At 42.6% G+C, this 15,001-nt stretch overlaps 1 protein-coding gene across 1 annotated transcript in view; it reads left to right on the top strand.

Moving 5' to 3' along the window:
• Positions 1-15,001, top strand: part of LPCAT1 (lysophosphatidylcholine acyltransferase 1) — a 166,552-nt gene that overhangs the window by 121,843 nt on the left and 29,708 nt on the right. The window contains exon 13 of the mRNA XM_045002927.1: positions 7,885-8,023. Within this exon, the coding sequence (XP_044858862.1) occupies positions 7,885-8,023 (139 nt within the window). The remainder of the gene's footprint in view (positions 1-7,884; positions 8,024-15,001) is intronic.

The raw sequence follows: 15,001 nt of genomic DNA, 5'->3' as shown, positions 1-15,001 counted from the left end.
CTGTAGGCGGTTGGATTATAGGTCCAGAAGAAGCTCCAGGAGCTTCCATATAGCAAGGAGAGCTTCACTGGCAGAAGATAGAAGCATCATAACAAAATTCAAAATATGCTAAAGCCTCATTACATTCTTTCGAGTCTGTCTCATCCCTCATGGCTTTCCTCTAAAGGACAGACGGGAAAAGCTTTCTCTTTGAAATCCATCCTTCGTATCTATGACTGTCTTCAAGGGAGCTCAGTACCCCCGTTGTCAGGACACTTGGCTTCACCACTAACATAAGGCAAAGGCTCTTAAGCTCCATTTTTCCAAGCATTAAAATTTGAAGTGCTTTGGAGAGGTTGTGGACAGCCTGCCAACTCTATCTCAAGATCAGACTTTTTGAGGCTTTTAGTCCCAGTGATTCCCTCACTCCCCACCAATCATCACTGAAACATGGGTCCTGAGCACTGTTTAGTTGGACAATACATTTGGATTTTTTTAAAATAAAAACAACTCTCCAGTTCTCCCCAGCCCTGCAATTTCTTTAGATACCTCAATATCAGGAAGTGATGTTGCAGGAAATAGATCTTTCCTAGTAAAGACAGCCATCAGGCCTATGACATTGCGCAAAAGAAATAAGGGGCTTTAATCTAGTTACTTTCTGATCGTCAAAAAGGCAGGAGGGCACTGGCCAATCTTAGATATTGGGAAACTGAACTAGTATGTAGAAAAAAATAAAAAGTCAAGACAATCATTTTGGGAGCCAGCACTCCCCCCCTCCCCCCCCCTTTTTTTTTTTAAAGAAAGTCAATGTGGACTTTGGACTTTCAGGCACACACATGCAAATAGACTTCCAGTGCTTGGCAAGCATTTCAGATTGTCAATTTTTGGGTTTTTTTTCCCTTTTTGTCTAATGTTTTGTTTTCATGAAGTACTAGGAAGCACTCATATCCTTCTTGTCAAGGCTGTAAATCCACATTTCCTTACTCAGATGATTGATGGGCAGCATTTGGGAGAGATTAGAAAGATCAGTTATGTCACCATTGAGGTGCTGAAGTCATTAGGTTTCATAATAAACTTCCCAAAGTCCTAATTTATTCCTATTAGACATTAGGTATGTCTAGTAGAGCTTTGTACTCAAAACTGTAATCTTTCCTGCCCTGGCGCAGAATCCAAGATATCTCCATTCTGGTAGAAAGAATAAACAAGAGACAGCAGGTGACAGCTTAGGCCATGCTATGAACATTGAGACTGTTGGCCATAACAGGGCTGACTTCGTTGTTCCCATGATACATTTCCAAATGGAATGGTTTCAGAGATTCTTTGTGTTGCATCCTAATAAGTCTCAAGGTTTCTCAGGTCTGGTAGCAATCAGGGACAATCTACCACTAGGATTGGATTTCCAAAAAACTACTGGTCTATATTGTGGTGACTATGGATGTGTTTGGTCTGATGAGATCATGCAGAAAGTCTTCACATCCAGGGGGCATGGTCTTTCCAGGAGTAGCTGCTGCACATAGTAGGTTCTGGAGATGAGGCTGTCCTGTACGTTCTGAGGACTTTTAAGATACCAGGTCTCTGAAAGGTCCCAAGTCAAAGGACAATTAGGCCACCATGTTTTATAAGAAGGGAGGTAGCAGTCACACCCCTGTGTGAGAAACTCCTGCAGCTGCAGGAGTGGACTCGGTCCCACAAATCTTTCCGAGTTGCCATGCACTTGGCAGAGAACGAGAACACAATCTCAGACACTGAGTGAATCCATTATAGTTCCTTGTAAGAAATGCACAGATTAGCGTGTGGCAGATCAGAATTTCTTCTGGTGGGGCAAACTGCAAGTGCCTGTCTGACACCAGACTGAATGAGAAACTTCCAGTGCTCTGCTTCTAGCACTGAGAAAAGACCGGTAGCCCACAGAGCAAGCTTAAAGGTATTTTATGTAGCTGTAACAGAAGAAACCTATAGGCCTCTATCCTGTAATCTAGCTTGAGAAGTTAGCATAAGGCTTTGAGGTCTATGAGCTTTAGCATAAGTGAGTTACCCAACAGAGACCCTGAGTTACCGGGGAACTGGAAATATTATGTTACAGGAATTTTTGTATAAAATGATACCAGGTAACTGCAGGAATATGAACTAATACCAGCTTTTCAACATTTTAGGATAGGAACATCAGCAGGTGTGTAACCACAAATTTGCCTTGGCAACAAATTGACATATATGATGAGTTGAGATCATTAATATACTAGCCTATAGAATAAGGACACCCCAACGTTATTAGGGTGAGTAAGTCAGTTATGGACAAAGAAGGCCAGGTGTTTATATGAATATTCATGGCAGTCACAAGGCCCTATAATAGGTGAAACGACCACGTAAGCTTTGAAATCTTGACCATCAGACTTGTTTGATATGCCAGAGGCAGGGTTAAACCATCATGGAACACAACCTGTCTCCCACTACTAGGTCTCCTTGAGAGGACTGTGACTATATGTAAGGGATGGTGCAGGACACCATTCATACTGCACTATAACTATGCCTTCATTTGGGTTGAAGCATTTGTGTTTTTAATAATTATGCTACTAAATGTATTTAAATTTTGCTCTGCCCTCAGTATGAGTATTGCTGCTGTGTACATCAGGGTTTCCAACCAGATATTGAACTTAATTCTGTTGTGCCTGGTTCTGGGACTAGAACCTTTTAAAACCCTCACATTTTAATCAGTGACTAAGTGGAAATTTTTAAAATGAATATAATCAGTAAGAGTGGGGGTGGATTTCATGCTGTTTGAAGCTTTATACATGTGTTAAGGTGGCTTTGTAAGTTGAATTGTGTTGTGAAACTAAGTAAAGGTACTTAAAGTTGAATAAGCAGTAGCATCAGGGCCTGGTGACCCACACTTTGAGTTGGCAAGGGAGCTGATTTTATTTTAGCTGCCAATAGGCCGCAGCAGTTTGGCACCTGACAAGATGTGTGAGTAGACTGGCAGAGTTTAACAGAAGTCCCACAGCTCCTCCAGACTGCAGCCTTGAGGCATACATTGTGGAAAGACTGTGCCAGCTTACCCCTAGCAGCCACAGTGCCCGGTGGGCCCAAGCAGGGTAAATGCCTCTTGAGCTGCTAGAGCATGGTAGCCAACAAGGGAGGAGAAGGAAGTAACCCCCATCCTTCTACAGGTTAATTCTGGACTTGTGTACCTTCTACTAGGCATGGAGCCAGTTTAGCCTTCGGGACTGTTCAGAGTTGAGTAAATGTTATAACCGCTTAACTAGATAAGAGGTTTACCATTTTGGAAAGGATGTCCATATTATGTGCTAAATATTGTACAGACTTAGAATTCAGCAAGTGAGATGAAGCTTATTAGCTAGGGAATGGGAAAGGGAGTCAGCTGAGACTTCTGGAGAGCTAGTGATGGTCACCCTCAACAAGGCGTTAGAGACTTTTGTGAAAAGGAACGTTAAGAATTATGAAGGAGACTTGATGCAGTTGAAGGACAGTCAAACAATTTTTTAGCATCCTAACCCATGAGATGTTGCCAGGTGTCTGAGGAAAAAGGAAGGGAAGGCAGGCTAGAGAATTGAAAGGGATACTGATTTAATGTTTGTTTGTGGCATCTAACGTGTTGGCACTTAAGTTAAAAAGGAGAGTGTATCAGCTTAGCCAGACACCACAGACTCTTGAGGAAGAGAGAAAAGTTACTCAGCAGTTAAAAGACCAGCTGCATTCCTCTACAGGGGAACAGCTGACTCTTTACTGAGAGACAGGAATTGGAGAAAAGATTAGAATGAAGTCAGACTCAAACATAGGATGTTTGGGACGGAGCGCATTGTTGGCAGGCTAAGGCTTCTGCTTGCTCAAGGTTACTGGAAGGCTACCAGTTACAGAGCAGAGAAGTTCCCCTGCAGTAAGGGAAGTTAAATGAGGAAGTGGATTATTTTGAAGTGATAGGTCACTCGCAAACAGAACAGGGGGGCCTGAGTACAGCAAAAGTGGAAGAGGAATTAAGTGAACCCAACTTGTTCTTTTGGAGGTGGAGACTGATAGCTAAGAGGGAAGTTCTGAGGGGAGTCAGGAGACTGACACGGAGCTGGAGCTCAGTTTGGGGGCAGAGACAGATTAAAGAGCAGCATATACTTTCAACCAAGTAAAGTAGTAAAGTAAAGGGGGGACCAATCGATATATTCCCCTCCCCCCCCCCGAATCAATTTTGTTATGGGATTAGAAGACGCAGTGTCACAGACATCCACTGCAAGAGAGGCTGGGATTTCTTGACTAAAACCAATAAAAAAAGAAACACTCCCACCCTAGTGCCACAGGGCAAGACAAAGCTAGGAGCATTATCCTCATCTCTTGAGTTAGGGCCATCCAGCTCAGGAGAATGCAGCCTCTTCAGGACTCACCAAGGAGGTGGTCACCTGCAGCCACCTGGCCTGCAAAGGATACTGGCAACTTAGTCATGGCCAATACCTACACCCAGACCACACAGGCTTTTTCCCCATCTATTGTGTTTACCCAAACTGTACCCTTTGTACCCACCTCAGCCTCGTCCTATCACTGAATTGGAGTCGTCCTTCACTGCTATGGGGATGCTGTCAATGAGGAGTTTGTGCTTAGTTGGGATTATTCCACCAATACTTGCACCTCCAGGAATTATATTTTGAGGAGCACTCTGGAGATAGCAATTCTCCTGACACCCCATGCCCCACTGCAGTGGTCACAGACATTAAACATTAGATTTGGTGGCCAAACAGGTTGGCCCAGTGGAAAATTCTTCCATCGCTGTGTGCACACAGTATGTAGAAGAGACAGGTTTAGTGTTTACGCTGCCTGAAGATGATTGCATTAAAATCTTACAGCTCACTGTTGACCAAGCATTGTGGAGTACATTACCCTCAGAGTATAGGACAGGGCAAAAAGCCTTTAAAGAAATAGTATCCCTGTTGGAACACACGCAGCCCCCAGAGGAAGCTGGGGTAGCAATTTTATCTAACCTAAAGATGAATCCTTGCATCAGTTTCATCTGTGAATGGGTGCTGCATGGCTCAGCCACATGTGAGAAGAAGCAATAGGACCCCAATATGTTAGCCTGTTAGTTAATAATTCTCTTCCCCACTTACAGGGAAAGGTTAATATGCATGCGAATGATCTTACACCACCTTAAGGTAGGCATTGTTGGCCAAAGCCCCCTCCCAATGTGGGTTGGTGTTTTGGACCCCCATCGCTGTCAATCAGGATGCATAAACCAACCTAACTGTAAAGGTTGAAGGACCCCCGAGGATACCTCCAGGCCTAGGTCAGGTGGACCTCAATATTCTAGTAAGGAATTCCTTCTCCATTAATTGTGGAGGAACACTGCTGTACATCTTCCCATGAATCCTTCTGGTAACATAGGTTCTGGCAGAAGGGGTTGGAAGAGCCTCATAGCTCTATGTTTGCTCAGACAGATGTGGTTCTCAACTCCTATTTCAAGTGTGAAGGCTAATACTGTCGGGCTGAGGGGCTGGCTCAGCCTAGATAGATAAATACGCTTCCGATGTAGCTGATGCACAAGATTTCTAGGAATTTTGCAGTTTCTGCATTATTCTGTTAGCAAGATTATTTGGGAGAAAGAAAAGCTTTCACACCTGGTGCTAAATTTCTTAAAGGACCCATATTAAAGTTAATTTTAATTTATAAACCGATTTACTGTAACTTTTCACAAAATTCTCTATTCTCATTCTGTATTCAAAGAGTAAGATTTGGGGAGGATACACTGTTTTGTTTTGTTTTGTTTTGTTTTTTAAATAAATAATGAAATGGTTGAAGCCTTGTGTCAAGGGCAAAACTCTGCCCTCACTATGTAACTGCGACCAGTAATTTCATAATATAGCCTAAGAAAGGGTGACATGCAACAGCCTGTAAGAAGCCTGGCTCACACTCTCCCCTGTTACTGCTGCCCTAAAAGGCCAAAAGACTTGAGCTATGGAAGTTCTGCTGGATGTATTCTAGAAAATACAACTCCAGGAGTGAGACACCTACTAGATGAAGTCTTCAAAGAAGCAGAAATACAGGCAATAATTTCTCCTCTTTCTCCTTCTGATCCTCCCTCTCTCACCCACCTGTTCCTGTCTTCATTCCGATTTCTGCCAAAGCTAGTTATATTCAATCTCATGCCCCCCTGCCACCGCTCTAATTATTTTTCCCAACCTAGGTAATTTAAATGAGGATTTAAATCTTTGCACAGCTTGTTGGGATTGTCAAAATGTTTCAACTGATCCTTGAGTATGTGTCTTTGCACAATCGTCCTCAGCCATGTGCTAACACGTATTAGTGTGTGATCAGTTGTGTTACTGATATAATTTAGTTGAATAATCTCTTAAAGTGAAAGGTTTTAATATTTTCCTTTAGGACTTGAAAAATTTATCATATGCTTACCAGCCAGAGATTGAAACCTGCTAGATACAGCAATCCCAAAAGGTGGGAAGAGATTCAGTATTGAAGTCCAGGGGCAGCATGCTAGTGTGAATCCAAGGCCCTCTCTCCTTCAGTTACTAGGGAAGGAGTGGGGTGCTGGAAATCAATCCCCAGGATGATATCCCTTGACCGTGCTTGGGACCCGTACCTTCAGTATTGGCCTCTGAGCACTCAGGAATTACATCAAACTAGTTTTTATGTTGCAGTAATTTGTCTCCAGCGGTGGCTAGTACTAGTTACTTAGGGAGAAAGTGCAAGAATGCTGTTGTAACTACCATATATACTCGTTCATAAGCCGAATGTTTTTGGTAAAAAAGTGACACATCAAAGAGCGGGAGTCAGCGTATAAACAGGTCTACACCAAAATTTGATTATTTTAAACTCTGGAATCATTGAATTGAATATCTAATACATTGTTGTTTTTGTTTACTTGGAGCATCTGTAGGCATGGAGCCCCTCAGCTCCCTGTGGCCGCAGTTCGCTGTTCCCAGCCAATGGGAGCTGCAGGGCTCCATGCCTGCAGACGCTCCAAGTAAACAAAACATCCCAACCCGCCAGCGGCTTCCAACCCCTGAAATATAGGATCAGCTTATAAAAGGGTCATACAGTTTTTGCTGTTTTTACCTATCCATTTTGTGGGGTTGGCTAATAAACAAATGGGCTAATGAACAAGTATATATGGTATGTATATTCTTGTTATCCATAAAATGGCTAATCCTTTTTGATCCTACTAATCTCTTGGCCTTTGAAGTCTTGCGGCAATGAGTTCTACATGCTAATTTTTGTGTGACAAAGTATTTCCTTTTATCCATATAAAGTTTGCCAACTTTTAGCTTAATTGATTATCCCCATTTTGTTGTATTATAGAAGACTGAAAAGAAGTTTCCAATCTGCTTCTCTAACCCATTTGTTATTTTTAATATCTTTATGATAGGCCTGAAAATTAGGCCCAATGCATTTCAAGCAGGGCTCCAAAGTCTATGCCTCCTTCTTGTAAAATGGGCATAATCAACTACTTTACAAATTTTTATAATGCTTTATTCATTAATGACTATAAAGTATTCTGAGAGCCTCACATGGAAAGCACTGTATGTGAGTAAAGATTTACTACTATTATTTTATTTTATTTTTATTATTATTGGCAGTTCTTAGCCATTTTCGTTTATTTCAAGTGGTAGAGCTGCTGCTGTTTATATATAAAAGATCATCAGTTCAGCATCTAGCAGGGAAAGACTAATCACAATCTTTTCACTAAGTACACAGTGGTTCAGAAATGACTTGGCTGTGTCTACCCTTTATTTCGGATAGGCCACCCACAAGCTCTCACTTGATCATTATCAATTTGAGACTAACTTGACTTTTCAGAAACAAATCTTACCCATATAAAATAATTTTAAATGTGTTGCTCTTCTGAAAATTAGTACTTGGCTTTGCAATGATTTGTCTTCCTGCCTTATTTCATAGATGTATGAATCACAGAATGGAACCATAATAGAAAACAACTTAGCTTGCATTCTGAAGACTTCCTTGGGTGTGTCAGAGCTTAATGTAACAGACCTTTTTAAAGCTATAGATGCAGAAGAAAAAGGGGAAATCACATATGGTAAGTAATTAAATGGATTTGAAAATCTCTACACAACTATGGATTATCAAGGATGTAGCTGCTAACTTTTTTTCTTTTGCTTTTGTTTTATAATAGCTAAAAATGTGTCATTTGCAGTGTTTTTGCCAAGTTACTTAGGCCAAAAGTATGTGTCTAAAACATCAAATGCCATAACTAGGTGTTTCAGTTTCAATATTTATTTAATTTCTTTACCTTAGGTTAGGTGATCATGGATGAGCTCTTAGGCAACACCTGCTCTGTGATTGATTTTCCTCTTGTCCTCTTTTATTTGTGTTACACTGCTCCCTCTATTTTTTGCTTTTGTATCTCTTACCTGTTGTCTTTGAATTCTCATCCGTCTGAGATGTGGGGACACAGGAACTCCCCCCCATCTGTTTGTAGACAGTTCAGGAACAGTTCAGGAAAAAAGGTTACGCTTTTGAATAAATTTGTTGTGAACTATTTGTTCAGCTCTAGTCATAACCAAGATAACCTGGAGAGAACAGTGCAGCAGAGAGGCAGTGTAATCCCATGGACAGAGCACTGCACTGGGAGTCAGGGGACTCAAGTTGTATTCCAGGTTCTACTTGTGACCTGGGGCAAATCACTATCTATTTCCTCTCCCACCTTTTGTCTGTCTTGTCCATTTAGGCTGTAAGATCTTTGGAGCAGGGAATATCTCTCGCTATGTGTATGTACATTGCTCAGCATAATAAATCCCTAATCTTTGTTGGGACCTTCAGGCACTACTTATATGAAGAAGAAGAATTAATAATAATAATCAAACAGCCCAACCTACCCGTGACTGATTCAGATATGGTTTGGATCCTGCAAACCTAAGGGCAGCAGCATCCCCCAAATAGAAGTGATTGTGACTTGCACATATTTTTGCTATTCTGATTTCTTAATTAACATAATTTCTTACTGTAATAATTTTTCAAATTGTTTATTTTAAGAACGTTTTAATTTTAAAATGTATTGCATTGCTACAGAATTGTGGCCACTGGAGCAGACTTCATTACATGTCATCAGTCATTAACCTTTAAATAGGAGTAATCAAAGAAAACCCTAATATAGATGGCCACGCAACTAGACTGTTATGATGCGACCCAGCTGCTGGGTGTTTTTAAGCCTGCAGATCCTGAATGGAGCCCAGCCATTGCCCGTCACTTGTATCCGCAAGCATAATCTCAGGGCACATACCCACTGTCTGGCATCCCTTCCTGAGAACTGAACCCATTGTTCAGCTACCTGGGTTCCTGGCACCCCCTATTGCTTGAACACTCCCTCCTCCAGAACTCTACTGAAAGGTGTGAGCCTTCTCAGTTACCTCTTCCAGGGACCACATGGTAGCTGTAAAGCATATAAGATACAGACGCTTTGCACAGATTCTAACACTGTTGTTCTTTTATTTACTCACAAGAGAGTACAAATCACTTAGAACAAAACAAATTTCCTAAATGAAATGCCCCTCCCTAGCGCACACTTCCCTTGGAAGTCCATCCGTGTTAGGAAGGTAAGCAGGATCTCTGGTCTCATCAAGCACCTATTTCTTCTTCTTCCACTTGAGCTGGAGAAAAGAAGAACAGAGAACAAAAAGAGCAGCTTTTGCTCTTTTTATAACATTCCAGTCCCTCAGTCAAGTGACTCCCTCGTCATCCTTAGGTGACCAGAGTCTCAGCAGGTGACTTTGCTGCCAAGGCAACCTCTCTCCTGATAAACCAGTTCTCCTGATTGGGAGCCAGTCTGTTTAGAGCTATTCCATTTCAATAAGGAGAACACTTTACGTCAATGACCCTCATTTCTTGTTCTTTTGCCATGAGCCTCTGAAAGTTCAGTCAAAAATGAAGACAATCAGCCAATAGAGAAGGCTGAGAGGATGCACACTCAAAATAGAATTTACAGTCTGACATTGAGATTATGAACTCTGTATATGTCTAACAATTGTTAAATTGTACAGATTCCCCCAAATTGTCACATTTGGTTAGAAATATAACGGTGTTAAAATGTAGGAAGAGGACAAAATCAACAGCTATCTATAGAACAGATGTTATAATAAGGGATATAATATAGGCACTGACTTTTATTAAAATTTTTGCTACTAAACAAACTGACGCCAAACCACTTATCAGACTAAGATGGTCCTGTTCTTTTATCCTCCATTTCAATTATAAGAATATCCCATGACCCATGAAATAATGAAAAAGAAAACTCCCAAATTATATTTCATCATTCAACTGGAAAGCATCTAGTTAACACTGAAAAGGTGGGGAACTAGTTGAATACATTTTATTCATAGGCACAGCATTGCTACAGAGGAGAGTGTGATGTGGTATACTAACTAGACACTTTGTGGACCCCTTCTGGACCCCCCATGGTTCCTTGACTTCAGCAAAGCTTTTGATACGGTCTCCCACAGTATTCTTGCCGGCAAGTTAACGAAGTATGGGCTGGATGAATGGACTGTAAGGTGGATAGAAAGCTGGCTAGATCATCGGGCTCAACAGGTAGTGATCAATGGCTCCATGTCTAGTTGGCAGCCAGTAATATGTATTTAATATTTTTGTGTGTGTGTTTACATGATTTGAATAGATGATAATTAGTTTAGGCTTTAACATAGGTTGTCAATTTTAAATTTAGTTTTAAATAGGGTTAAAAAAATACACCTGTATTTAATTTAAAAATCTGAAATTTTTTTTAGATTTTTTTTTAAAAATAATCAATTTTTATCCACTCTGCTTGAACACTGTAAGAGCATAGTCTCCATATCAATGTATTGGAGCTATGTGCAGTGCTCAGTGTGGAAGCCCTGTCTGCAGTTGATCTGGATTTATGTACATTAGTTATGTCAGACAACAGTTTATTATATCAACAGGCATGAAGGGACAAGATACTCTTGTTTATGCATAGAGGCTGTCAACATCAGGAACGGGTGTATTTGCCATCATGTCCCCCTGTCTGATGTTCACCGACCTGGATCACAAAACATGCTTACTGATAGTCTGAGAAGATGTTTTTCCAGAGACCACGAATGGGAGCTGGATGACGTAAACCAGGTTATATTCCAGCAGCGAGGCCATCCATCGTAGGACCATTTTGCATCAAACAAAAACAAGAAGTGCCAGAAGTATTGGTTCAAGGGCAGTTGGGGCCAGCACTCTGTGGAGAATACATTTCTTGTCCAATTATCAGCACTACTGTTATATGCATTTTTCCCCTCGATTCCCCTCCTGCCAAGAGTCCCGAGGAAAATCAAGCAAGACAAGGCAGTGTTATTTGTGGTTACTTCCAGTGGCACCAACGATCACAACAATATTCCGATAACTCGTGATCCCGATGGACTAGTCACTTACCCTAGGTCAATTGTGCTTTAGATCTCATACCAAAGACAACTCTTGTAGACAATCCTATAGTAAACTATATGAAAGTTTATTAAACAAGAAAAAGAAATGAGAGAGATTTACAAGGTTAAAGCAAGCAACTATAGACACATGAATGAGTTACAGCCATAGGTATCAGAAGGTAATAGGGGCTTCTATAATCAGCAAGCCCTCTTTGTCCTTTAGAGCTAACCCAGGCTATGCAGCTGGGGACCTCTTGCTTATCTCTAGAAATACCTTGCGTCGCCTGCCCCCCTCCAAGTCCAAGCAACATAGAGATCCTTGTTTGTTTTAAATATCAGAGGGGTAGCCGTGTTAGTCTGGATCTGTAAAGGCGGCAAAGAGTCCTGTGGCGCCTTATAGACTAACAAACGTATTGTAGCATGATCTTTTGTGGGAGAATACCCACTTCGTCGGATGCATGTAGTGGAAATTTCCAGAGGCAGGTATAAATATGCAACAAAAATCAGGCTAGAGATAACGAGGTTAGTTCAATCAGGGAGGATGAGGCCCTCTTCTAGCAGTTGAGGTGTGAACACCAAGGGAGGAGAAACTGCTTTTGTAGTTGGCTAGCCATTCACAGTCTTTGTTTAATCCTGAGCTGATGCTGTCAAATTTGCAGATGAACTGAAGCTCAGCAGTTTCTCTTTGAAGTCTGGTCCTGAAGTATTTTTGCTGCAGAATGATACCTTTAAATCTGCTATTGTGTGTCCTGGGAGATTGAAATGTTCTCCTACAGGTTTTTGTATATTGCCATTCCTAATATCTGATTTGTGTACATTTATCCTTTTAGGTAGGGACTGTCCAGTTTGGCCGATGTACATAGCAGAGGGGCATTTCTGGCACATGATGGTGTATATTACATTGGTGGACATGCAGATGAATGAACCGGTGATGATGTGGCTGATCTGATTAGGTCCTGTGATGGTGTCGCTGGTGTAGATATGCGTGCAGAGTTAGCATCGAGGTTTGTTGCATGGATTGGTTCCTGAGTTAGAGTTACTATTGTGCGGTGTGTAGTTGCTGGTGAGAATATGCTTCAGGTTAGCGGGTTGTCTGTGGGCGAGGACTGGCCTACCTCCCAAGGCCTGTGAAAGTGAGGGATCGTTGTCCAGGATGGGCTGTAGATCACTGATGATGCATTGGAGAGGTTTTAGCTGGGGACTGTATGTGATGGCCAGTGAAGTTCTGTTGGTTTCTTTCTTGGGCTTGTCTTGCAGTAGGAGGCTTCTGGGTACACGTGTGGCTCTGTTGATCTGTTTCCTTATTTCTTTGTGTGGGTATTGTAGTTTTGAGAATGCTTGGTGAAGATTTTGTAGGTGTTGGTCTCTGTCTGAGGGGTTGGAGCAGATGCCGTTGTACCTCAGTGCTTGGCTGTAGACAATGGGTCGCGTGGTGTGTCCGGGAAGGAAGCTGGAGGCATGAAGGTAGTCATAACGGTCGGTGGGTTTTCGGTATAGGGTGGTGTTAACGTGACCCTCACTTATTTGCACCATGGTGTCTAGGAAGCGGACCTCCCGTGTAGATTGGTCCATGCTAAGGTTGATGGTGGGGTGGAAGCTGTTGAAATCGTGGTGGAATTTTTCCAGAGTTTCCTTCCCATGGGTCCAGATGATGAAGATGTCATCAATGTAGCATACGTAGAGAAGGGGCGTGAGTGGACGAGAGCTGAGGAAGCGTTGTTCCAGGTCAGTCATAAAAATGTTGGCATATTGTGGGGCCATGCGGGTGCCAATAGCGATGCCACTGGTCTGGAGGTACATATTTTCATCAAATTTGAAATAATTGTGTGTGAGGATAAAGTCACAGAGCTCATCTACCAGTTGTGCTGTGGCATCATCAGGGTTACTGTTCCTGACAGCTTGTATTCCTCTGTGTGTGGGATGTTTGTGTAGAGAGCCTCTACATCCACGGTGGCTAGGATGGTGTTTTCTGGAAGGTCACCAATGCATTGTAGTTTTCTCAGGAAATCAGTGGTGTCACGGAGATAGCTGGGAGTGCTGGTAGTGTAGGGTCTGAGTAGAGAGTCCACATATCTGGACGGTCCTTCAGTGAGCATGCCAATACCCAAGATGATGGGGTGTCCAGGATTTCCTGTAGAATTTGGTATTGGGGAGTTGTCTGGCGGCCTCCTTTTGGTAGTCAGACCTGTTCATGATGATGACAGCACTTCCTTTATCAGCCTCTTTGTTTTAGTTTTTATCCATCTCCTGCCAAGTGCTATGAGCTGCAAACTCCGGTGATTGAGTCACAGAGAGGAGAGCACAAGAATAAGAGTCTTTAGTCCTTTTGTTGATGATTCCTCAATCCATATATGTGGAGTTTCCCATTGTAAGATCTACCTATAGCTCTCTGGTAATCACCCAGTCTCCTCTTTCAGGGCAGGGGGTAACCATTTTTGTAGTAGAGCAGCTCTTCACACTAATTAAGGGTATGTCTACACAGTGAAATTAAGTCGAATTTATAGAAGTGGGTTTTTTAGAACTCGTTTTTATACAGTCGATTGTGTGTCCCCACATAAAATGCTTTAAGTGCATTAAGTCGGCGGACTGCGTCCACAGTACCGAGGCTAGCATTGACTTCCGGAGTGTTGCATTGTGGGTAGCTGTGGATAGCTGTCCCAGAGTTCCCGCAGTCTCCGCCACCCATTGGAATTCTGGGTTGAGATCCCGATGCCTGATGGGGCAAAACAGTGTCATGGGTGGTTCTGGGTACATGTCATCAGGCCCTCCCTTCCTCCATGAAAGCAACAGCAGACAATCGTTTCGCGCCATTTTTCCTGAGTTATCTGTGCAGACACCATACCACGGCAAGCATGGAGCCCACTCAGCTCACCGTCACCATATGTCTCCTGGGTGCTGACAGACATGGTACTGCATTGCTACACAGCAGCAGCTCATTGCCTTTTGGCAGTAGACGGTGCATTACGATTGGTAGTGGTCGTCGTACTCCTGGGTGCTCTTTTAGCCGACCTCAGTGAGGTCGGTCGGGGTGCCTGGGCAGACATGGTAATGACTCAGCCAGGTCGTTCCCTTTTCAAGTTTCATCTCATGGAGACTCAGTCCTGCCGGCAGTCACACTGCACTGTCTTCTGGTGAACAACCAGGAGATGATGATGGCTAGCAATTGTACTGCACCGTCTTCTGGCAAGCACCCAGGAGATGATGATGGCTAGCAATCATAATGCACCATCTTCTGCTGAGCACCCAGGAGATGACGATGGCTAGCAGTCGTACTGCACCGTGTGCTGCCAGCCTAAGATGTATAAGACAGATGGAGTGGATCAAAAAAAGAAATAGACCAGATTTATTTTGTATTCATTTACTCCCATCTCCCTCCATCCCTCCCTCTGTGAAATCAACGGCCTACTAAACCCAAGGTTTTGAGTTCAGTCCTTGAGGGGGCCATTCTGTATGACAGTTGTTTGTGTTTCTCCTTGATGCAAAGCCACCCCCTTTGTTGATTTTAATTCTCTGTAAGCCAACCCTGTAAGCCATGTCGTCAGTCGCCCCTCCCTCCATAAGAGCAATGGCAGACAATCGTTTCACACCTTTTTTCAGCACAGACGCCATAGCACTGGGAACGTGGAGCCTGCCCA

Source organism: Mauremys mutica, chromosome 2 (assembly GCF_020497125.1).
Source record: "Mauremys mutica isolate MM-2020 ecotype Southern chromosome 2, ASM2049712v1, whole genome shotgun sequence".
In the NCBI taxonomy this organism is placed as follows: Eukaryota; Metazoa; Chordata; order Testudines; family Geoemydidae; genus Mauremys; species Mauremys mutica.
The sequence above is the reverse complement of the archived record's forward strand: the minus strand, read 5'-3'. Positions and strand labels throughout refer to the sequence as shown.